This window comes from Geotrypetes seraphini, chromosome 2, assembly GCF_902459505.1.
Source record: "Geotrypetes seraphini chromosome 2, aGeoSer1.1, whole genome shotgun sequence".
In the NCBI taxonomy this organism is placed as follows: Eukaryota; Metazoa; Chordata; class Amphibia; order Gymnophiona; family Dermophiidae; genus Geotrypetes; species Geotrypetes seraphini.
Genome location: NC_047085.1, coordinates 230,525,177 through 230,551,387, shown reverse-complemented (window position 1 = coordinate 230,551,387; position 26,211 = coordinate 230,525,177). Strand labels below are relative to the sequence as shown.

At 41.9% G+C, this 26,211-nt stretch overlaps 1 protein-coding gene across 13 annotated transcripts in view; it reads right to left on the bottom strand.

The window, feature by feature from the left end:
* The window catches only part of RBFOX2 (RNA binding fox-1 homolog 2), an 839,083-nt gene that overhangs the window by 274,083 nt on the left and 538,789 nt on the right, over positions 1-26,211 (bottom strand). For all 13 annotated transcript variants that reach the window (XR_004538493.1, XM_033935143.1, XM_033935145.1 and 10 more), the window contains one exon: positions 5,886-5,978. Coding sequence is in view for 12 of the 13 variants with exons in the window: in XM_033935143.1 (XP_033791034.1) it covers positions 5,886-5,978 (93 nt within the window). In the remaining variant the exon portion in view is untranslated. The remainder of the gene's footprint in view (positions 1-5,885; positions 5,979-26,211) is intronic.

The window sequence follows — 26,211 nt, the reverse complement described above, 5'->3', positions numbered from 1 at the left end:
ACATGGACCCTAATCTTCAGGACCGCCTGGCTAACATCCCTTGTGCAGACCTCTTTGATGAATCCATCAAGGCAGCCACTAAGAAATTGTCTGAACATGAAAAATCTTTTTGCTTCCATTGTCAGACCAAAGCCTAAGCCAGCTCCTGTGAAACCTTTACACCCTCCTCCAATTTTCCAGAGGCTTCTTACTATTGAGCTCCTCCAAAGAAACAGTAACAGAAGCAACAGAAACCTCAACCTTCTGCTGCACCTAAGGCTGAGCAGCCTTTTTGACTGTTTAAAACAGAGCATAACCTCCATCGTTCTGTCTCTGTCCTCTCTTCCCCCCATAGGAGGTCATCTCCATCATTTTTATCACTGATGGGATACCATTACATCCGACCTCTGGGTGCTGTCAATAATCAGGGAAGGATACTCTCTTTATTTCATTCAGGCTCCTCCAGAGCTTCTTCCAAGAGAGTATCCTTCCAGTCCATCCCAGACCGCCCTTCTTCTTCAGGAAGTTCAAGCTCTGCTTCGTCTCCGTGCCATCGAACCAGTTCCTTTGGAAAAACAGAACAGGTGGTTTTACTCCCGTTTCTTCCTATTTCCGAAGAAGACGGGCGATCTGCGACCCATTCTGGATCTCAGGGCTCTCAACAAATTTTTAGTCAAAGAAAAATTTTGCATGTTGTCCCTGGCATCCCTTTACCCCCTTCTAGATCAGAAGGACTGGTTATGCTCTCTGAATCTCAAGGAGGCTTATACTCATATTCCCATTCATCCAGCCTCCCGTCAATATCTCAGATTTCGGGTGGGGAATCTGCATTACCAATACAGAGTTCTACCCTTTGGCCTGGCTTCATCTCCCAGAGTTCACCAAGTGCCTGGTGGTGGTAGCAGCAGATCTAAGGAATCATAGTCTTCAGGTGATCCCCTATCTAGACGACTGGCTCATCAAGGATTCAACATCTCAGGGGGTTATTCTAGCGACTCAATGGACTACGTGGTTCCTACAAAGCTTGGTTTTTAAAATCAATTTCCCCAAATCCCAGCTTCAGCCCTCTCAGAATCTACAGTTCATCGGAGCTGTTTTGGACACTATCCAACTGAGAGCATTCCTTCCGCAACAAAGTCTGCAGGCTTTTCTTCAACTCTGTCATGCAGTGTCTTCCCGCTCTTCAATGTCAGCGAGACACATGATGGTATTCCTAGGTCACATGGCCTCCACAGTACACGTGACTCCTTTTGCTAGACTTCACCTTAGAATTCCTCAGTGGACCCTGGCATCTCAGTGGACGCAGGCTTGCGACCCACTCTCGACACATTACAGTCACTCCTTCGTTGAGACAGTCTCTCCGCTGGTGGATGCTCTCTTCCAATCTCTCCAGAGGCTTGCTGTTTCAAATGCCCCCTCATCAAAAGGTCCTCACAACAGATTCCTTGACCTACACTTGGGGGGCTCATGTCGGTAGTCTCCATACTCAAGGCCACTGGACCAGTACGGATCGTCAGTGTCACATCAATCTGTTGAAAACTCAGAGCGCTCTTCATTGCTCTCAAAGCTTTTCAACATCTTCTTCACGAACAGGTAGTCCTCATTCGGACTGACAACCAAGTCGCCATGTACTATGTCAACAAACAGGGGGGGGGGGAACGGGATCTCCCTCCCTTTGTCAAGAAGCTCTGAAAGTTTGTGACTAGATTTTCTACCTGGTGCATTTCTAATGATAAGGAACCTCAAGATTCCTCCTTATCTTTTTCCATGATGCCGATGATGTCGACATCGTCCTTTTGTGCCACAACTTCTAATTCACCCATCTTATTTCTAAGGCTCCTTGCATTCATGTACATACACTTGAGTTTGCAGCTTGTTCCCTTCTTGCGTGTCCTTCCCTCTTGTGTCCCTTTCGGTCTGTCCTGACTGTGATCTGGTGAGTCTTCCCCTCCATCTTCCTGCACGGTATCCTCCTCTTGTGTCCCTTTCAGTCTGTCCTGAGTGCGATCTGGTGAGTCCTCCCCTCCATCTTCCTGCACGGTATCCTCCGGGTACACCGGTTCCCGAATCAACTCTCTCTCTCGGTCAACTGTCGGCTTTACCCTTATTCCTAGTTTAAAAACTTCTCAACTTTGCCCTAGAGATGGAAGTAGGCAATGCTACAGGTGAATGGATAGGGCTAGAAGCAGTAGATCGAAACTCAGGCTTGATGGAGGAATCTCGAAGCAATCCCAAAGACTCTGCTCCTTGTATGAAGTGTGAGGATTCCTGTTGAAGCACTCGCAAAGAATTTACTCCTTGCATAAAGTGCATAGATGCCAGACCAGACTCTTGAAAAGACTCTGCTCCTTGCATAGAGTGTAAAGGTTCAGCTCGAGGCATAGGCAGAGGCTCAACCTTGCGGGAGACCGCTGATTGCCCAGGCTGGATTAGAGAAGACAGTGTCGGACCAAATTTGGTCAGTAATTGAACAAACTGCTGCTCTAACATGGTCTAGAGAGAAGCCAGCAAAGATGGATCCGTGTCTGAAACCGGACCACTTGCTGCGGCTATAGGTTCCAAGGTGGCAGTGGAGATGTGCTTCGACTTAGAAGTCTTGGAAAGCTTGAGGACCACCACCGGTACCTTCTGCTTAGGTATCTGACCTGAGGGAAGCTCAGGGGAAGAGATAGCAGGTTTACTCGAGGACAGAGACGTCTCAAACGAGGAAGGTCTGATGAGGGTCGAGGTCAGAGTCATGGAAGCAGGAGGACCCTCGGTGGAAGATGGGACCGAGGCAGCGCTCGAGGTCGAAGGTGTGACAGAAGAGTCCATCCTGAAAAAGTTTCTCCACTAAAATCCGATGACGTTTAAGGGCTTGAGGTTGAAGAGTAGCACAGCGCTCGCACGACTTAGGATTATGGTCAGGCACAAGGTACTTGAGGCGCCAACGGATGTGGGTCCATGAGTGAAATCACAAGCTGGCACTGGCTACACTTCTTGAAGCCCGTTGCTGGCCGGTACATAGGAGGGAAAATGGCCGCAGCAAAGTCGAAACCCGCAGGCTGCGGCCAAGCGGCCTGCCCCGCCAGTCAAACAAAGAAAAAGTAAAGTCTATTTTTAAAAAAAACTGAAAGAAAGAAAATAACACAGCGATTCGTGACGAAAAGTAACACAAACTGTGGTGAGAGAAGGCACGAAGAAGAAAAGTTTAGCACAGAGTGTCAAAGAAGGACTTCACGGCTCCGCGGAGAACTGAGGAGACTCGCCTTGCGCTGGGCGGGAAGACACTCGCCCATGGGCGGTGCGGCTAATTCGAAACTTCTATGTTTCTACAAGCAAGTCTGCTTGCAAGGCTGTCCGCATCAGGGCTCTGTGGATGATGTCACCCATATGTGAGAATAGGCTGCCTGCTTGTCCTGGGATAATACTACTTATCACTTATACAACGCTGAAAGGCATACGCAGCACTGTACATTTTAGCATTTATAGGCAGTCCCTGCTCAGAAGAGCTTACAATCTAACTCGGACAGACAAGACATGACATAGAGGGTGGGGGGTGCAGGACCCAAGGTGTTGAAAGGGAGGTGCAGAACCCAAGGAATTGAAAGCACTCTCAAAGAGGTGATCTTTAAACTGGGCCTTGAACACTACCAGAGACAGAGCCCGCCGTAGGGATTCAGGCAGCTTGTTCCGAGCATATGGCACAGCAAGGCAGATGGAACGGAGTCTGGAGTTGGCAGTTGAAGAGAAGGGCACAGATAGGAGGGACTTACCAGCTGAGTGTTATTTATATTGGTTTTTGTAGTGATTTTATTATATCTTACCCCTAAAGAAGGCATATCTATGCCTAACATGGATCTGTGTTAGGTTTTCTGAATAGGAAATAAAGGTGTTCCTGAAAATACATAACCAGGTGAGGAATCTTCCTTTTTACCCTACTTTGACTCTTTTCTGGACTTTCATACGGTTTTGTGTTTCCCCTGAGCTACTTATTACCAGCAGTTTGAAAAAATTGTATCACAAATTACAAAACCAGAGAAGCCAACATTATAAATAGGGTGTGTGTTATAACTGACGGTAAATTCAGTGAATGCTGGGAGTATTTTCCTTTTAAACCTAGTTAGGGAGATGGGGGAAAATTTACTCTTGTTTTCTATTCCTTGTGTAAAAAAAAGTTAATGTTATTTTGATATTTTCTGTTTGTACATTATGACAATAAATAACACAAAATAAACTGATGAAACCATCATGCAAATATTGCACATCATCAAAATAAAATAAATTCAGAGCAGTTAAACAATAGAGAAGTTGACCTCCAGCAGCCATTAACAAAGAGCAAATGCTAGGGAATTAAGTCTGAACAGCACAAAGCAACAAACAGAACCAATTAATAAAAGAAAGGAAAATAAAACAGTCAACATGGAAGGGACAATCAAACATCCAACCAAAAAAGGGATCAGTAGCTCCAGAGTAAGAAAATATAGCAATCCATCACAGCACTTAAACAAACAAAAATGTTTTTATGAGAGGAGAAAGAAAAAGGAGATGCTTATTAACCAAATAGGGCACATTAAGAACAGCAACAAATGTGTTTTGAGATGAGAGAGAAAAGGGAGGTGCATATGAATAAATGGGGTGCATTAAGAACAGCCAAGTCACTGAGTAAGATGTGCACGAGATATTCAAAAACTAAAAATCAAATAAAGTTACTATCAATTTTACTACAAAAAAAAAGCAAGTCAGATAACTGCTAATTAAAAGTGGTAAAAGAAAAAAAAATAAATATATATAAAAAAAGCAGCAAGAAAAGAAAAAAAAAGTTAAGTTAAACGATATGTGTCCTTTTTGTTTTTGGCACAGATTTGTTTTGGCTGTGGAGTTTCACTTACCACCTGAGCTGTATTGTTGCCAGCGAGAGTGAACAGATTACCTCATGGAAAGAGTGATTCAACGAAGGGGTCTAAACACTAAAACTGCCAACCAATGAGGCGGGGAAAAAAAAAAAAAATGCATACATCTTACTCAAAAAAGCTGACTTATTTTATTTCAAAGAGAATTTATGTTGGAAGCTAGTTATACTTCCACAGAACTGGGAAGAAATATGGCCTTATCTAGGATGACTTAATAGGCTGTGTCAATACACGATTTCTTTTTAATCCGTGCAAACTTTTCTTCTCTTTTAAATATTCCATGAGCTTTAAAGAAATTTGAAAATGATTTTTGCAAAGCAAGGTTTTTTTTGTTTTTGGGGGAGGGACATTTTCTTATTAGTTTTAGAATAGATTCAGTTTACATTAAATTTGCTCAGTAATCTTTCTTACAAAAGCTAAAAAGAAAAAATATAAATTTTGAATGCTTGCAAAAACTTTGCAAGCCATGTAAAAAAAATGCGACTTTTCCTACAAGTCCTATAACATTTTGGAAACTTTGCAAGCCATGTAAAAAAAATGTGACTTTTCCTACAAGTCCTATAAAATTTTGGACACCCAAAGCGAATGGGTGATATACAAGTGAAATAGCAAAAAGGCAACCAGATTAATTTTCAAAGGAATTTTTATCAAGTTTATTCTCTAAGTGATAGGTTTTGACAATAACATGCTTAGAAACTGATAGAATGATTAATAAATATAAAAATTAGTAAAAATTTCATTAGCCATGGTATGAGTGGGTGGCTAAAATATATCTTTTTGCAAAAATGTACTTGAGTCGAGTCTTTAATAGAGGGGAAAACAGTAAAAGAAAATAAGTTAAAGCTTTCTCTTTGTAGAAGAAAGGGTCCAATTTTTAAACTGCAAACAATAGAACAAAATATCCCAAAAGACAAACACACACACACAAGCACACAAAATGAAAGCAAGACAGCAAGAAAAATTAAAAGAAAATGAGAGAAAGAGAGAAAGAAATTTTAATTATTTAACATGCACCTCAATTTTACGACCCTCTACCACCGTGCTGTGCAATTTCTCCCGGGCCCTGTCGGCATCCGCACTAGTCTCAAAAGTTACGAAACCGAATCCCTGCATGCAGAGGGAAAAGGGGAGAGACATGCACATTTGTTAAATTGAAATACTGACCAAAATGAGTAAAAAATACATTTCACAATAAAGATAGCACAGTTACTTACCGTTAATAGGTCTTATCTAGGGACAGTAGGCAGATATTCTCACATGTGAATGACGTCATCCACGGAGCTTCGGTGCAGACACTTTAAACGTGTATCGCCACTTTAAGATATTTAGAAAGTTCACGATAGCCTGTATCGCGCATGCGCGAGTGCCTTCCCACACGACATAGGCACGCAGCTCCTCAGTTTGTTAAGCAAGCTAAGAAGCCAACCAGGGAAGGTGGGTGGATTGTGAGAATAACTTACTGGTGTCCCTGGATAACATCTGTTATGGTAAGTAACTGTGCTTTATCCCAGGACAAGCAGACAGCATATTCTCAAATGTGAGACTCCTTAACTTACTAGAATGGGATGGAGGGAGAGCTGACCATAAGAAAATAAATTTTGCAATACTGCTTGGCTGAAGTGACCATCTCGTTTGGAATAAGATTCCAAGATAGTAGTGTGATGTGAATGTGTGAACTGAGGACCAAGTAGTAGCTTTACAGGTTTCATCAATAGGAGTGGAGTGAAGAAAAGAAACTCAAGCTGCCCATAGCTCTAACTTTGTGGGATGTGACATGACTCACCAGTTGTAGCCCAGCCTGAGCCTAACAGAAGGAGATACAAGAGGCCAACCATGTGCAAATCGTTCTGGACATCAAAACTTGTTAGGATCAAAAGAAATGAAAAGTTGAGATGTTGTTCTATGAGACTGAGTTTCTGCAAATAGCAGGCCAACGCTGTTTTGCAGTCCAATGTTAAGAGCTGTTTCCCAGGATGAGAATGAGGCTTAGGAAAAAATACTGGAAGTACAATAGATTGATTAAGGTGGAATTCAGTGATGACCTTTAGAAGAAACTTGGGATGGTGAAACACTGTGAAAGGAGGATCCACCACCAATGTTTGAAGTTTACTGACTCATCGAGCACAAGAAAGAAAGATGAGAAAGACCACTTTCCAAGTAAGGTACTTGAGATGAGCCGCCGACATTGGTTCAAAAAAAGGCTTCATCAAAGCACCAAGGACCACATTAAGATCCCAAACTACTGGAGGTGGTTTGACATTGAAAAGTCCTTTCATGAATCTGGACACTAGAGGATGAGCAGTGAGAGGTTTCCCATCGACTGGCTCATGGAAAGCATTGATAGCACTGAGATGAACTCTAAGTGAAATGGTTTTGAGACCTGAATTGGATGGATGTAGCCTCATGATGATGAAATGATGAAGAACACACCAGGTGGAAAACAGTGTCCATTTCTGCTGGTAACACTGCTATGTGGATGGTTTCCTAGATGCTTCCAAGATTAGTCTGACAGGCTGAGAAAGAGGAATATCAGCCGATGTTAGGCCGAGAGATACCAAACTGTCAAGTGCAACGCTGCAAGATTGGGATGCAGAAGTGATCCGTGATTCTGCGTGAGAAGAAATGGGAAAATTTGAAGAGGTTCCTTCACACCGAGTTGAAATAGAAGGAAAAACCATGGTTGTCTGGGCCACCAAGGAGCTATAAGGATCACAGAGGCTGATTCCTGCTTGAGCTTGACAAGCGTTTTAAGAATGAGAGGAACTGGAGGAAAAGCAAAGAGAAACTTGTGAGTCCATTCTAGTAGAAAAGCATCCGTTTCCAGAGGTGAGGAGAGTACTGCCAGGAACAAAACTGGGGCAGTTTGTGTTTGGGGGGGGGACGCAAATAAGTCTATATGAAGATTCCCCCACTGAGAAAATATGGGACCCAGAACTACAGAGTTGAGTGTCCACTTGTGTGGTTGAAGAAATCTGCTGAGCTTGTCTGTGAGAGAATTCTGTTCCCCTTGAATATATATTGCTTTCAGGAATATATTTCGAGCAATGGCCCAGTTCCAGATCTTCTGGGCCTCCTGACAAAGATGGAGGGACCCCGGTGCCTCTTTGTTTATGTAATACATCGCGACCTGAATTGTCCATGCGGATAAGGAGGACGGTATTTGTCACAATATGTTGAAAAGCTCTGAGAGCATTGTAGATCGCTCTGAGTTCCAACATATTTATATGATAAAGGAGGTCCTGGGCAGACCAGTGACCCTACGTGCGAAGACCATCCAGATGAGCTCCCAAGCATAAGTGGACAAGTCCAAGGTCAACACTTTCTGATGAGGAGGGGTATGGAACAACAACTCTCTGGACAGACTGGAAGAGTTCGTCCACCACAGCAGCAACTGTTGAAGCGAAGGAGTAATTGTAATGTGTTGAGAAAAGGGTTGAACGCTCGAGACCACTGAGATGCAAGAGTCAATAGAGGTATCCTAAAATGAAGCCTCACAAACAGCGTAACATGCAATGTGGAAGCCATGTGACCCAGTAGCACCATCATTTGTCTGGCTGAGATTGATGGTAGATAAGTCTGAGTGCAAAACTGGATCAAATTGTTTTGTCTTTGCTACAGTAGAAACGCCCTGAGATGAATGGTGTTGAGCACAGCACCTATGAACTGTAGAGTTTGAGATGGCTGAAGTTGGGATTTGGGAAAATTGATTTCGAAACGCAACTGTTGAAGGAAGAGAATTGTCATACAAGTCACTTTTGTCGCCCCTTGCGAGGTAGGGTCCTTGATCAGCCAGTTAAGGAAAGACTTGAAAGGCCTTGAGAATACTCTGGGAGAGGATGCAAGGCCAAAGGGTAGTACTTTGTACTGATAATGGTGGATGAGCTACTTGAAATCGGAGGAATTTCCTTGAGGCTTGATGCATTGGAATGCAAGGGTAGGCTTCTTACAAATCCAGAGAGCATAGCCAGTTGTTGCAATCTAAGAGGGGATATAAAATTGCCAGGGATAACATCTGAAACTTTGAGACCCCTGAGGTTCAAAATTGGACACAGACCTACTGTCTTCTTTGGAACAAGATAATACTGGAAGTAAAACCACCGGTTCCTCTGACCTGGAGGAACCTTCTCGATGGCATTGAGAAGAAGAAGGGATTCTATCTCCTGAAGAAGGGATGTCTGCTGAGAGTGAGAAGAAGACTCACTTGGAAGATGATTCGGAGGAATGTCTATAAAGTGAAGAGAGTATCTCTCTCAAATGACTTTTAGAACTCAGAGGTCTGTAGTAATCAGTTCCCAATGAGGGTAATAGAGTTGAAGCCATCCTCTGATGGGTTCGGGGAAAGGCTGGGATAAAGGAACAGCGGCTATGCTCTCGCAAAGCACATCAAAAAGACTGAGCAGGCTTCTGTGGAGCTGCTGCCTAGGCTTGAGGACACTATTGCTTCTGTTTCTTCTGCTGTGGTCGAGCAGTAGCAGCAGGTTTGGAAGAAAAATGCCTTTGATAGGACTTAAAAGGCTTGGAAGTTGAAGGCTTAGACTTGGATTTCACTAAGGCATTCCAATGTTTTTCATGATCAGTAGGCTTTTGAGTGGCATTTTCAATAAAGTCACAAAATAGTTCATCACCCAAGCATGGCACATTTGCCATTCTATCCTGGAGGTTGATATCCATATCAGAAACTCTGAGCCATGCTAGACATCTCATTGCCACTGATATAGCCGAGGCTCTCAAAGGTATCAGAAGCCGATCTCGCCATATACCTCCTAGCCAGGGCAAGGGTGCGAAAGATGTGACGACAATCCTGTAATTGCTTTGAAGGAAATGTATCTATCAAAAGAAGCCAATTTTTTAACCAAATGCTTGCTTGACATAGCATAAAATATAGAAATAGTAGTTGAGGACTCTGTTGGCCAACATGGTGTTCTGGTAGAGGCGTCGGCCAAACTTGTCCATAGTGGGCCCCTCTCATCCCGGGGATACCGAGGCATAAACTCTGGATGGAGTAGATTTTTTCAAAGTCGATTCTACCACCAGGAACTGATGCTAAAGCTGCTGTTTGTCAAAATCAGGAGAAGAAATGATTTTGTAGAGAGTCCAATTTTCTGGGAGCCCCATCAATTGTAAAAGGAGTCTCCCAGTTCTTATGAAGAGTCTCTTTGAGAATACCATGTAATGGGAGATGAAGTAGCTCTTTAGGAGGCTCATCATAGTCCAAAGCCTCCAAGTATTATGAGCAGAATCGGTTTCTAACTTGACTGGAAGTTCTTTGCCCAATTGCCAAATGGATTTTGTGAAAGACAGTCGTTCAATAGGATACTTTTGAAGAGACTTCTCAGAAAGAGCATCATAAGCCTCTGTAGTAGACTCAGTAGACTAAGTTCGAATCATAGAAGTCCTTTGGTGAAGGAGTGCGTCAGGATTGACGATGGCATCAAGACTAGTGTCAATCTGATGAAGATGACGATGTATGATGTGATTTCCTTTTACGCTTAGAAGAGCAGGAAGGAGAGCGGTGTTAACACTTCAAAGCAGCTGAAGATGAATGATGCTGTGCGGACATGGATCGTCAAGAAGATGATGAAGAACGCTGATGTCTTGAAGAGCTGGATCAACACCGTGAGGAAGAGTGTCAATGAGATATGTTGCTTTTATGCGTGGAACATAGGCGTGGTATCAGATATCCTTATCGGTACCGCAGACATAGTGGCCTTATGCTCAGGCTGGGACAGTATCAATGGAGCCAGTGTCGGTGCAAGAAGTTTGAACATGTCACTAACTTGGAAAAGCGCTTCGAGTTTCTCATGTTACGAGGGCACCGGTACCATTTGGCGTTTTGCCAGTACAATTGGTGTCTTGTTTGGCCTCAGCGAGGGTGACCGTGAAGAGGATGCACACCTCGATATAGGCGAGGCCAGATGTAAGAGCAGTCGTCGCTTGGTCAGCATCAAGGGACTCAATGTAATGGTGACCTGCAAGATCTGTTGGGAAGCTGGTGGCTTTTTAGCTGGCTTACCCGATGGAGCGATATCTCCCGACGCCGACGTCAATGCTTTCGATGTTGATGTGATGCAGTCTCAGTGTCCATACCAGTGCCGAATAACTTTTCTTGTTGGAGCTTTCGACTCTTAATTGTACGTTTTTGCAGGGTAGAACATCGTGCACAGGATTTGACAAGGTGTTCAGGGCCAAAGCACTGTAAGCACCAACTATGTGGGTCAGTGATGGAAATTTGCCATTGGCACCTGCAACACTTTTTAAAACCAGTTAACGGTAGGGACATCGATGGAAAAACTGCCTCAGACAAATTGAATTCAATAGCTGAGGAAAAAGAAAAGGCCCCTGACAGACGAAGCCCGTAAGATAAGAACAGTGAGGAAAAATAACCTCAATTAGTTTTTAAATATAACAACCAAACACACGTATGAAATACAAGTACAGTGGTGCCTCACACAACGAACTTAATTGGTTCCAGGAGCAAGTTTGTTATGTGAAACGTTCGTTATGTGAAACGCGTTTTCCCATAGGAATACATGTAAAAAAAAATAATTTGTTCTGTAGCATAAAATATGCTAAGATGACATAAAAAAGATAAATTTTTTGTTATTATTTTTATTTAGATACATCTAAAAACATACATCTCCCTGTCCTTTTACTTCCACTATCTTCCTATCCCATCTCTATTCCCTTTTGTCCCTCTCCCCATGATCAATCATCTCACCACCTCTCTCTGCCCTCACCCTCAGGGTTCAAGATTGCTTCCACTCTTTTTCCTGTTGTTCTCTCTGCCTGTCACCCTATGATTTAGCATCCCTTCTGCCCTTGTCCAATATTTCCCCTTCTCTCCCTCCCTCTCATCCCCTGCTCCAACATGTGCTTTCAGCGGCCTTCTCCCCCCTTAAGCGTCTTTTCTTCTCCACTCCACCTTTCCTCCCTCCCTGCCTCCACCTTTGTGGCGCTTTTGCACCCGACCGACAACAGAACAGGCCCGGTCGGACAAATCTCCCTGTCCTGTAGCCGCGAATCTAAATTACCTTCTTACAGCAGCTGGATTATTGAAGCTGCTGTAAGAGGTAATTTAGATTCGCGGCTACAGGGCAGGGAGGTTTGTCGGCCGGGCCTGTTGTCGGTCGATCGGGGGACCTGACCAGCTGTGCACATTCTTCGGGGCGGACCGCCCCCTCCCCCCTCTTTCGTTCGCCATTGCCTTCTTCCTACCTGCCCTGCCGCAGCCGCACACAGCCGACCGGAAGTCTTCCTGATGTCAGCGCTGACGTCAGAGGAAGGGAGGGCTTTGCTTAAGCCCTCCCTCCGACGTCAGCGCTGACATCGGGAAGATTTCCGTTCGGCTGTGTGCTGCGACAGGGCAGGTAAGGAGAAGGAGACTACCCTCGACCAACCCCGCTGCGATCCAACCCCGCAGGAACCCCGGAAGGATGCAGCTCGGGCGACTTCGTTGTGTGAAACGAAGTACGTTATACGCATCACGACATAAAGTTCGTTGTGCGCAGCGTCCGCTGTGCGAGGCGGCCGTTATGCGAGGCACCACTGTATAAAAAAAATACTCATAAAATATACATGAGAGTGGGAGGGCAAAGGCAAAATTGAACGTTAAAAAAAATAAGACTGCTTAGCTCCACGGAAAACTAAGAACTGAGGAGCTGCGCACCTACATTGGGCAGGAAGGAATTCGCGCATGCACAGTGTAGGCTATCGCAAACTTTCTATAAATAAAGTGGTGTCCGTACCAGGGCTCCGTGGATGATGTCACCCACATGTGAGAATATGCTGCCTGCTTGTCCTGGGATAAACATCAGTTCAAATCAGCAAATTATTTTCCTAATAACATTGCTGAATATATTCTTTAATTTTTGCAAAGAGAACTAAAACAAAAAACAAACAAACCATAAACAGAAACTGAGACCAAATCAAAAAACACAGCTCATGTTAATTGAGCAAAGTATATTCCCTATTTGCATGCTCATAATTAACACTCAAGAAAAAAGGATTTATTCCCTTAAATTTGAAATAATATCCTTTATCAATTGTTTAATCACACAAGTATGAGGAGTTGCATATATGGGTCTCTGTATTAGAATAGCTAGATGTTTTATCAGCCAGGACTAAAGGTCATGGGATAAAACAGCAAATTTTAGACAATAAGAGGAAAGACAGATCAACTGGTATCTTTGGCACTACACCAGGAAATAAACTGGACAAATTTGATCATATTCTATTCTGTGCACATTTCTCAGTATGACAGGATTGAGATGCACTGGCAATTATGCATAGTGTCTTAGTATGGGGAGAGCAGAAATTCAAAATGCTAGGATTGAGGTGCACTAGCAGAAATGCATTTTGATCTCAGTACTATAATTACACATGCCAGTGCTGCTTTTTTAAAAATGATAAAAACTTTCATCAAAATAAATGCAGTAGACATTTATCTATTCTTAACATACCTAATGCAAGACTTTTTATTTACAATTAAAAGCAACAAACTTGTAATATATAAATATATAGATGCGACTGTGCTGATGTAGCAGAAACTTCAAGAGATCAAACCAAGCAGAGAACAGTAAACATGCAAGCATGACAGAAGGCTGTAACCAAGAACAGATGCATAGCTCTTCAGCTCATATTACCACCATTATCATTTCTATAGCACCGAAATGTGTATGCAGTGCTGCACATTTAACATGTAATAGATGGCCCCTGTTCAGAAGAGCTTAGCTCATATGATCTTTTACAGTCACTGTCTATCTGTCCTGAGATACTACATCTTTTATTCCTGGGAATTCAGTGCATTTAAAAGATTCTGCCCACTACTTTAGATATCTGCATACCGTGTTAAAATAGTGCCCATTTTAAAAATTAGAGATGCAGAATTTTATTTTTGTGCATATTTCACTCATGAGTACTGTAAAATAGTATATCAAAAGTCCCAGAACATACACCAGTTCACTCCAACCCCCCACGATTTCTTTTTCCCCACAGGGCTAGGTATCTTCCCAGCTTGCTCTCCTCTGAGACTAAATTCCCCAAGCACAAGCTTTCTCTTCCCTTTTCTTTGTCCCTCCTCTAGCTTATCCCCACACACTTTTATAGCTCTAACGCATCTGCCACCTCTCCCTTACGCATCTCTCTCTTACAACCACTATGGACTTAAGTAATCACTTCTCATATCCTTTTCCAGCCCTATACAGCCACCTCTCTTTCTCCTACGTCCCATATACCTTCCAAGTACCTTTCTCATTGTCTCTTCCATTAAAATGGCCAACCCTACCAACTCCCTATTAAATTTTCCCTAAGATACTGGTGTTTTGGAAATTGATTTTGGAACATATTACTAATATTTTAGAATCTGAGATTCCTTTAACTTATGAAGTAATAATCTGTGGTACCATTTTGTGTATCAAAGACCCCCTAGATAAATATAAAAGAAGTCTCTTATTAATTATGACAAGTACAGCTATACAATTGATTACACGTAACTGGAAAAACTGGGATCGTCTCAATTTTGCATTCTGGTGGGCAAGTTTATGTCAAATATATAAATATGAGAGCTGATCAATTAGGGTATTTTAAAAACTTTAATCTAATATGGGGGTCCATTGACATCTTTTGTAGATTTAATACAATTATACATTTGTTGTTAGAAGAATTGCACATCCAGGGAGGGAGGGGGGAGGGTGGGAGGAATGTAAAGGTTACAATCAAATATTATGGATGGGGGCAGGGTTGTTTATAAGTTTAAATATGTCTAAGTGGATAAATGTGTAATTTTATGTTTAAAATATGTAGTGAATTACGGAATTATGATAAATCTATAGATTCTTGAACGATAAAGAATAATTTGGGTGGGAGGGTTATTGGTCTCTAAGAATCTTGTAATATTTTAAGTGATGTCTATAGTGTAAATGTTTTATTTATTATTCTTCACTTATTGAAATTATTTAAAAATGAATAAAGATTTTTTAAAAATAAAAAATTCCAAGATAATTTAACATCCATGCAGGAGGGAAATTTTACACAAATGCTTCATTGTGCAGAATTACTCCTGGAGCCATCTTTAAAAATTCTAAATTTAAACATTAAATTTAGATTCTCTGTAGGCCTATAATACACACAAATTAGAGTTGCTCATTCTATTAATGTCACTTTTGCTTTATATCAGGGGTGTCCAATCTGCGGCCACGTGAAGTATTTTGTGTGGCCCTGGTCGAGGACAATGCAGTGTTTTCCTCTGCTGCCCCCGGGTATTTACCATCTTGCTGGCTCCCTCCTCTGTCTTACTGCAGCATTTGCGCGGCCCCAGAAAATTTTTTTTGGCCAATGCGGTCCAGGGAAGCCAAAAGGTTGGACACCCCTGCTTTACATCATCAATGCATAGAAAATGAAAGAACTCAAGTTTGCTCTCTTAGCTAATCTCATCAAAGCATTTAGTCAGAGTAGAAACCTATTCATAAAGCCATGTAAGCCATTTTAGGGAACAGGGAAATATTTCTTCCTTTACTTTTCATTGCGTCATTGCATTTTTTCTCTGTTTGTTTGTTTTTTTAAATCAAGCATTTTTACTTTCCATTCATCAGAATAGAGGCTTATGAGCTCATACTGAAAGTGCATGTATGCCACCCTTTGTAACCATGGAATGGCTAGACTTAACTGCACCAAATTTTATATGGAGAATCATCAGAATTTTTAATTTCTGAAAGCTGAAACATTATTCATGAAGTATGCAAGAGTGGAGCAAATTTTATGTTTATTAGATTCTTGGTATATTGCCTTTCTGTGGTACCACCAAAGCAGTTGGCACTTTTGCCATAGGAAATGCATGTGGGAGGGTTGAACCAAAGCTACCGTATTTTTTGCTCCATAAGACACACCTCAGCATAAGACGCACCCCAGATTTAGAGAAGGAAAACAAGAAAAAAAAAATCCATTCTGAGCCAAATTGTATACTAATATATACCTGACACCTTTAAATTCTGTCCCAGCCCACCCAATCATCACTTTTGCATACCCCCCAGCACCTTTAAATTCCGTCCCAGCCCCCCAATCATCACTTTTGCATACCCCCCAGAACCTTTAAATTCCGTCCCAGCCCCTCTCATTCCATTAATAATCACTTTTACATACACCCCAGCCCCCCCCCCCAATCAATGAATCATCACTTTTACATACCCCCCAGCACCTTTAAATTCCAGCCCAGCCCCAATCAATCATCAAGTTTCAAGTTTAATCACATTTGATGAATCGCTTATTACAATATCTAAGCGATGTACAATTTAAAAACCATTAGAAGTTGGTATTACATAAAATATAAATAGGTCAGACATTAGACAGACAATTTTTAGACAGACATGAATGAGTAGGGGGAAAGGGGAAAGTTACAATTTTGTTGTTTGTTAGAAATTACATATAAGGGAAAGAACAATAGGAATTAAAGGGGTAAGGTAAAATTTTATAATTATTGTAAAATGTAAAAATTTTGAGTATATCGTATCATGTATCAAATGCGTCTTGAAATAGATATGTTTTTAAAATTTTCTTAAAAGAGACTAGATCTTTTTCGCTTTTAATAAAATTAGGAAGGGAGTTCCACAATGTAGGGGCCATTACGGAGAAAATATCATTCCGTCTGGTACCGATAATTTTCAGTGAGGGGATTGAAAGTAAGTTCGATGAAGATGATCTTAGAGTACGTGCAGAATTATATGGAATAATCATTTTTGATATAAATGAAGGTTCGTTGGAAATTAGTGTTTTGAAAACCAGAAATAGAATTTTGAAAGTGATTCGGTGAGCAATGGGAAGCCAATGATATTTGATAAATAATGGGGTCACGTGATCATATTTTTTTGCTTTGTAAATTAATTTAATTGCTGTGTTTTGGATCATTTGAAGCCGTCTTTTTTCTTTCTGGGTTATGTTTATTAAGAGGGAATTACAGTAGTCTAATTTTGAGATGATTAAAGAGTGAACCAAAATGTTGATTGATTTAGGGTCTAAAAAGGTAGAAATTGAACGAAGAAGTCGAAGTCTATAGAAACATGATTTAACTATTTGGCTAATATGGCTGTGGAAAGATAGATCTACATCTATTATTACCCCAAGAATTTTCAGTTGAAATACAGATTCTAGAGGAGTGTTATCCAGTAAGAATGGAATTTTTGAAGTTATGTTTCCTTTCCAAGTAAATAGCATAGTTTTTGATTTTTGAGTATTCAATGCTAGTTTATTATTGTTTAGCCAGTTTTTTATTACTTCTAGTTTATCATTGATGTTTTTTATTTCTTCCTCTTTTTCTGGATTGAGGGGGTGAATGAGCTGGATGTCGTCTGCGTAAGAGAAGGCTGTAAAGCCTAGTGATTGTGAAATAGTAATGAGAGGTGATAGAAATATATTAAATAAAAGAGGCGATAGTATTGATCCTTGAGGTACCCCACAAGTAGAGGAAAAGTTTGCAGAATAGACGTCATTAAATTTAACTCGAGATGTACGGTTTGATAAAAAAGAAGTTAACCAATTAAGGATTTGGTCTTCTATGCCTAATGAATGCATTTGATTTAGTAGAAGTTCGTGGTCAATTGTATCGAATGCTGCAGTTAAATCTAATGAGATGAGAGCTACAGATTTGTGCTGGTCAAGATAATAGTGGATATTTGTTACGAGACCGATCATTGAGTATTCCGTACTGTGATGTTTTCGGAAGCCAGTTTGGTTGGGATGTAATGCGTTCGAAGATTCTATGAATTCTGAAAGTTGTTCAAAGACTAGTTTTTCGGAAAGTTTCATTAAGAAAGGTAAGTTAGAAATGGGGCGGTAGTTAGCTATGTCGTCTTGGCTGGTTTTGGAATTTTTTATTATTGGTGTGATGATAGAGGTTTTCCAAGAGGTAGGTACAGTTGCAGAAACGAAGCTGGTTTGGATAAGGGAAAGTATAGAGGGTCCAAAGCTATGAAAAAATTTTTTCAGGTAAAATGGTGGTAAAAGTTCTAATGGAGAGCCTTTTAAGTTGATTGATTTGAGATGTCCTTCAATTTCTTTTAGGGATGGTGTCCTGAGGTTTGAGCATTTGGCAGTAGGAATGAGGTTATTTGAATTTGTGTTTTCCAATGCAGGTGAAGTTGTTGTATTTTTTGCAAAGTTTTGTCTAATCATGGCGATTTTTGGGGCAAAAATAGTCTGCTAGTTCTTGTGCTGTTAGGGTTGATTTTGGATTAGATATTTTCATTTTTTTTTCTGGATTAATAGATTTTAAAATATTAAATAATACCGAAGTGTTTTTAGCTTTTTGAATTTTGTTGTTGTAATAAGTTTTTTTTGCCTGGGTAAGTTTGCTTTTATAATAAGAAGCGTTATCTTTGAACTTTTGGAGATTAATAGGAGTTTTTGAGGAACGCCACTTCCTTTCTGAAACACGAAGGTGTGTTTTTAGTTGAGATAATTCTTTGGAATATCCAGGGGTTTTTAAATTTTCGAATGGATACTGTTTTAGTGATTAGTGGTAATTTAGAATTTACAATAGATTCTAGAGATGAATTCCAATGTTGAAGTTGTTCTTCAATAGTTGTGAATTTTGGAATGGTTATGGAAGGGCTGAAGTATGGTGAGATATCTGAAGTTTCCAATTTGGAAAAGTCTCTATAAGAGAATGTTTTAATTTCAGAGAAATGAATTGGGATAAAAGATTCTGTAAGATAAAGGTTTAGAGAAATTAGATTATGATCTGACCATGGAACTAACAGAATGTTTGGAACTGAGTGAGAGATTGTTTGGGAAGTGGGTATCAAAATCATATCAAGTATGTGCTGAGCTTGATGAGTGGGTTCATGAATCAATGTTTTCATTTCTAAGTCATTAAAAAGCTTTATAGTATCTGAGGTGTATGGGTTATTAAGGTTATCGAAATGAATATTGAAGTCTCCCATAATGATTGGGTGGTTAGCAGTTGAACAAAAGTCGTAAAGCAGATTATGAAGTAGTGTTAGTTTTGAGTGGTCTATTGGAGGGGGAATGTATAATAGGAGAAGATCTATTTTTTGTTTAAGATTAATTTTAATGTGAAGATATTCGATTATGGAGTTATTAATAGATTGATCTTGAGGTCTAATTAAATTTTTGAGAAAAATTATGGCTAAACCTCCGCCTTTGCGGTTATGGCGGTGATTCCATATAAAATCATAATTGGGGGGACAGCAAAAAGAAAGATATGCTTCCTCGCCATCAGCGAGCCAGGTTTCAGTGATACAAAGGATATGTAAATTTTGTTGAATAGCATCTTTTAACAGGTGATATTTGTTTTTGAGGGATCTTGAGTTGATTAGGCCCAATTTTAAATTGGAAGATTTAGAAGTGCAGAATGTTTGAAGTGTTATAGATGTTTTTGGTAAAGGGTCGTTAGAATGAGAGGTAAGCGTAGGTATTGGTAAAAGTATACTCGCTGTTAATCTGGGGGGTCTATAAATAGTAGGTCTATTATTTAATTGTACTGGGATGTGTTGATGGTTCAAGGCCATGATTATGTTTTTCTTAATGAGTGTATCTTGGGAGCATAGGAAGAGAGAAAAAAGTGTCAAAAGTGTGTAAATAGCTCGCGTAAAATTGGGTGTATTAAGCATTGAAAAAGTGTTGAAGTGGTGGTGAGTGGTGGCGCCCTCGGAAGGCGAACGAAGGAGCGTGCGCCGCAAAGGGTCCTATTAAGTAGCACATGCGCTAACCTGATTGGGGGAGGAGTCCGGCGGGCCGCCGCTTTGCGGCGGCAGAGGAGAGGAGAGCAAGTAGACTACAAAATAAAGTAAGAACAATGAATATAACTTAAAACTTAAAACAGTTAAAAAAAAATCATCACTTTTACATACCCCCAGCACCTTTAAATTCTATCCCAGCCCCAATCAATCATCACTTTTACATATCCCCAGCACCTTTAAATTCCAGCCCAGCCCCCCCCAATCAATCATCACTTTTACATACCCCCAGCACCTTTAAATTCCATCTGAGCTCCCCAACACCTTTAAATTCGCTGCCTGTTGCTTGTTGGGGCCTGCAGAGCACAAGTGCGCTAATGCCTGGACCCGCGACACTTCCTAATTGTGGCGGTTGCTGGTGTTTCGCAGAACAGCTGCCTGATTACCAGCAAGTTGGGGCCAGTGGCGCACAAGCGCGCTGCTGCGTGGGCATGCACCACTTCTGAATGGCTGCCTCAGTTCTCGCCTCATGAGCACCTTTAAATTCAAATCCCAGCCCTCCAACGGTACCTTTAAATTTTGGAGGTCAGTGGACGGCTGCCTGCTGCTTATTGGGGCCTGCGGAGGACAAGCGCACTAATGCCTGGCCCTGCGACACTTCCTAATTGTGCCGATCGCTGATGCTTTGCAGGACAGCTGCCTGATTACCGGCACGTCAGGGCCAGCGACGCACAAGCGCACTGCAGTGTGGGCATGCACCATTTCTGAATGGCTGCCTCAGTTCTCGCCTTACCAATGTTTCTTCCTCTGACAACACAGTACAAATGCCCTCACCTCTTATTGTGACAGGGCTAATGTGGCACATCCTACTCGGCATAGCTCAGCCAGGGCCACATAGACTAAGAAGATAAAATCTGTTTTATTTTTGGGGGGATCTTTCCAGATAATTGTGATCTGGATTGGCCACTTCTGGAAACAGGATACCGGGCTTGATAGACCTTCAATCTCTCCCAGTATGGCAACTCTTATGTTCTTAATTAAGCTATAGGCAACAAGATCTCCCTTCCCTTTTCTTCCCTGGTCTATCTTCTCAATTTATTTTCTGCCTGTCTAGATTAAATTTTTTCTTACTATCCAGTCCTCAATTTCCCTCTTTTTATTGTGTCTTCTTACAGCTTGCCACCTCTTTCCCTCACCCCTTCCAGTATCTCACTAACTCTATCCTCTTTCCCCAATCCAGCATGTGTCCTTTTTTTTCTTTATCTCCTCCTTCCATCCAGTATGGGCTCTCTCTCTCTCTCCACTTCCATCCAGCATCTGTTCCCCCTCTCTCTCCCATTCAGTGTCGGCTCCCCTCTCTCTGTCCTCTCCACTTCCTTTCAACGACTACTCCCCTCTCTTTCCTCCCCACTTCCATCCAGCATCTGTTCCCCCCTCTCCCCACTTCCATCCAGCATCTGTTCTCTCACTCCCCCGTCTTCCATCCAGTGTCTGTTGTCAGCCCCCCTTTCTCCACAAAATAAGCCTGAAGCACTACTCATCCTCTTCTCCTTGTCGGACCATCTCCTTCCCTCCCTTACCCTCACCTTTGCTGTGCTTTTCAAAACCAAAGTTTTCGCTCTCAAAGGGCCCCTGACGCGACAATTCCAATGCTTCTCCTCTGATGTGAGCTGCCCAGGTGGAAACAAAGTTGAGTCAAAGGAGAAGCATCGAGGCTACCGCATCAGGGGCCCTCTGAGAGCAAAAACTTTGGTATTATAAAGTGGAGTGAAGGTGAGGGGAAGGGAGGGAGAGAGATGGCCTGACAAAGGGAAAAACATGCCCAGATCGCGGGGCCCACTGGAGTTTTGGGATCCAGGGCAGCTGCCCTATTTGCCCTCCCCTAACACCGGCCCTGCACCAGGGCTGTAATCCTCAATAGGTTGATGCACCCTGTGATGAATCTTGAAGACGCTATCCACCATGCACACAAATCCCCACCACCCTCCCCAACATCACGCTTACCATTAGTACTGGAAACCTGCTGCCACTGTCGATGCTGTATTCTGATCCGGTGCAGGGTCTTGAGCATCTGCGCATGCTTAAGGCCTGCCTGCTCCTACCTTCTCTGAGAATCTCAGAGGGGGCAAGTTCAGAATACAGTATTGACAGTGGCAGTACAAATGATAAGAGCGATGTTGGGGAGTGCGGCATGCATGGAGCAGGGGTTTGTGCGTACGGTGGATAGCTGCTCTGAGATTTCCAGTACTAATGGTAAGCATTAGTTTCCAGTACTAATGGTAAACACGATGTCAGGGAGTGTGGTGGCGGGGGATTGTGTGCACGGAAGATAGCGGCTTCAAAATTCATCGTTTGGGGGGGGGGGAATCGTTCTATTGAAGATTACAGCCCTGATGGTCATCGGGAGTTGAATGGGGGACAGCCAAACCATCGGGCGGGTAGTGGCTTAAATATAAACCAAGACCCAATTGTTTGGCCCAAACATCTCGGTTTATATTCAAGCATATATGAGAGTCATTCAAAAAGTATCAGACCTTTATTCATAAAAAATACTGGTATTCAGATACAACAATCTTATACTAATCTCCAAAGTACTCCCCTTGGGCTGCCACACACCTCTTCCAACGGCTGTGCTACTATCGGAAGCAGCGCTGGAACGCCTCTTTTGAGATTGCTCGCAACTGTCCATCACATTCTGCATGATGTCTTCTCTTGACTGAAATCTGGTCCCTTTCAGGGGCATTTTCAGCTTGGGGAAAAGCAAGAAATCACACGGAGCCATGTCAGGAGAGTAGGGAGCCTGAGGAATCACAGGTGTGTTGTGTTTGGCCAAGAAATTCCTTATTAAATGTGAAGAATGGGCAGGTTCGATAGCAGCTTTGGCAAAAACTTCGCTGAAATTCTCCTGAAGCCCAAATCCTTGGTCAAAATGGAATAAACTGAACCAATGCTGATGCTCGCCTCACCTGCAAGTTCTCTGATCGTGATTCGACAATCCTGCATCACCAGGATCCTCACTTGGTCAATGACGATAGCATCGCTCCTTTATCTGTGTGGTGCCTATTGCTTCGTCCCCGAAGGCCTGTTGAATCTTGCGGATCGTTTCCACTTGAGAATCGCCAAGCTTTACACAAAATTTAATGCAGTAGCGTTGTTCAACTTTTCTGTCATTTTGTCAAAAACAAAAATCAGGGAAAAATTCAAGCATGCGCATTAGGGTCGCCTACATACGTGCACCAAACCACGCCTCCTTAGCTTTATTTGTTTACGCACAAAAAATTAAGGTCTGATACTTTTTGAACAGCCCTCATAAAATATTTGAAGATACCACCTCTGAAAACACCTAAAGGAAGGTTTAGAATGCACTACTGATAAATTCACTAAAAAGAAAATGTACCACTATTGATTAAAATTAGGCTTAGTGAAATCATATTTTTACTTGGCAGTCTGTTACTAAGCATCCAGTTTGAAATGCTAGGTGGTTTATCATAGCTCAGTGAGAGTTTATGAAGGATGAAGAAAAAAAATACATGCTGTTATCTATTATTAATTGCTGAATACTTTCGTCTAAAGTATTCTGCAAATTAAACAGACTGGCATGATACACAGAACAGGGCTGAATGGACATAAAAGAATGGAAAGCAAAAGGAAAAGGGGGAAAAAGGCTACCTAAGATGTAGGAGTTTGTGTCAAACAATAGTGAATTGAAAGGATGAGTACAAATGTATATAAAGAACACACAAAAAAAAATAAAGATAAGATAAGATAAGATACATGGGCTCAGATTTAACTTCTGTAGCCAGTATCTCTTGATCCAGAGGTACGCTACATAACATTATCTTAAACTGGTATTCAGTGAAACCATTTCATTATGGTTTTAAAAAAATAATAGGATTTCAGTTATTAGCAGAAATATCAACAAATGGTTAAGAGAAAAGAATATGAGGTTCACCTTTAAAAATATTCTAAATGGAAATAAAAGCCTAATTTGCGGTAATTTTTGTAATTTTTTTAGATTTGTTTATATAAGATATGTATATTTGTTGTAATCTGTTTAGGATTAAGCGGAATAAATATGTAAAAAAATAAAAAAAAAAATCTCATTTGGGCACTCCTAAGACTTTTTCCTGTGAAAAGTCGGATTCATTTATATATCCTTTGTATAGAAGTTTTCATGATTATAGTTTTCCAACTAGCCTATAATGGTACAAGCACTGCCCTCCTACTCTCAAGTTTACCTGTAGGTAACCTGTGTACAATTCTGGACAAAATTAGAATGCATGCCTTGTGACATTTATGGAGATATCTGATTCAAGAGGTAGGACTCATTAGGTTGAGCTTATTAAAAACATGGTGGCCATGGATTATTTAGAGCAATTTATATTTCGATCTGATCTCTTATTTTGCAGTAAATAAGCAAAAGGATAAGCAGCAAAACTGAACACTTCCTTCACAGAATGTGCAGATTTATCATGGGATTATATTGAGACAAACCAGGACCAGAAGTACCTTTTGAGTGGTCAAAATCAATATAATAAAAGCAAAAATACAGGGGAAAAAGAGGAACCTTTTGGAAACACTACTACACTTGCTGAGTATCACCACAAAGGGGAGAAAAATAAGGGCAGAAAATCTCTCTTATCATTCATTGTTAGCTTCTTGCATGTCTGAACTAGAGAGTTGCGCGGGGACAAAAATCCCACCCGTCCCCGCCAAAGTCCCACCCATCCCCGTGAGGACTCCCACCCATCCCCGCGAGGAATCTCTCCATCCCCACCCATCCCTGCGAGGAATCCCCTCCATCTCCGCCCGTCCCTATAAACCACAGAAATAGTTATTTAATTTAATTATGCTAATGAATTAAAGGCTCTGGTAGAAACCCATTTAAAAATAAGCAAAAAGATTTTATTAATTTGGAAATATTAATTGGGAAGAATACATACTTTGTAAACGGGTTTCTACCAGAGCCTCTAATGTTTATAAATTTTTATCAACACAACTAATATACTACTTTATCCTGAAGCACAAAAAAAAAAAAATAATAATAATTTTTTTTTCTACCTTTGTTGCCTGGTTTCTGCTTTCCTCATGTTCTCATTCAATTCCTTCCATCCACTGTCTCTCTTCTCTCTGCGTCTTCCATTTGCTCTGTTACTGTGCCTCTCCCTTTCTCCCCTTTCCCAAATTGGTCTGGCACCCATCTTCTTCCCTCCGCTACCTCCATAGTCTGGCATCTCTGTCTTCTTCCCTGCCTGCATCTTCTCCCCACTCTCTCTTCCCCATTTCCTTTCAGCGTCCTTCTCCCCCCATCTTCCCCATGTCCTGTCAGGCAGCATCCTTCTCCCCCCTCTGCCTTCCACATGTGCTTTCAGTGTCCTTCTCCCCCCTGTCTTCCCCATGTCCTTTCAGCATCCTTCTCCCCCCTCTGTCTTCCCCATGTCCTTTCAACGTCATTCCCCCTCATCTTTCCCATGTCCATTCAGCATCCTTATCCACCCCTTTGTCTTCCTCATGTGCTTTCAGCGTCCTTCTCCACCCCTTTGTCTTCCCCATGTGCTTTCAGCATCCTTCTCCCCCCCTCCCATCTTCCCCATGTCCTTTCAGTGTCCTTCTCCAGCCCTTTGTCTTCCCCAGTGCTTTCAGCGTCCTTCTCCCCCCTCAGTTTTACCCATTTCCCTTAAGCGTCTTTTATTCTCCACTCCACCTTTATTGAAGCTGCTGTAAGAGGGTAATTTAGATTTGCGGCTACAGGGCAGGGAGGTTTGTCGGCCGTGCCTGTTGTCGGTCAGTCGGGGGAAGCGCCAAAAGGGTAAGGGGACCTGACCGGCTGTGCACACTCCACCCCCCCAATGGCTGCACCCGGGGTGGACCGCCCCCCCCCCCTTTGGTACACCATTGCCTTCTCCCTACCTGCCCTGCCGCACACAGCCCTCCCTCCGATGTCAGCGCTGACATCGGGAAGACTTCCGTTCGGCTATGTGCTGCGGCAGGGCAGGTAAGGAGAAGGAGACTAGCCTCGCGGCTCGAGTGCGATCCAACCCCGCAGGAACCTCGCAACCCTCGGAGGCGTCCCCACGGGATCCCTGTTCCCGTGTAGCTCTCTAGTATGAACAAGGCAGTGGCACCTGCTGAATTAGCAGACCAATGTTAATCATCTCAGAATCCCTTCTTGTGTTCTTCCTCACTCTAAATGTTTTACCACGAACACCGTAGGTATAAGAATATGGAAAGAAAGAAAACAAACAATTTAGAGCATGAGAGTAAACAATGGCTGAGTAAAAAAAAGGGGACCATGTCACTGACCTTACCTGTATCACAGGTTGGGGAAATAGTTTATTTTCAGAGTTTTCATCAGGAAAGGTGGCTGAGGGATGGGGATGACAACTCAGCCCTCCAGTGCTCAAGAAGCAGGGAGGTCTTCTTCGGAGCTCCGATTAAGGAACAGAAAGTTCTGCAAGCCTAAAGGGAAAATAGCTTCCCATATCATCTTGTATATTTGACAAGTTACCAGACTATTTTGTATTGGGAAAAATCTCCTTAGCTTGCTAAATTAAAAATTCTGATTAACCCTTATAACAGGTCCTCCACATCTCAAAGAATTTAGCTGGGAGAAATATTCTCCCAGCAGTGAAACATGAAGATCAATTGTATAT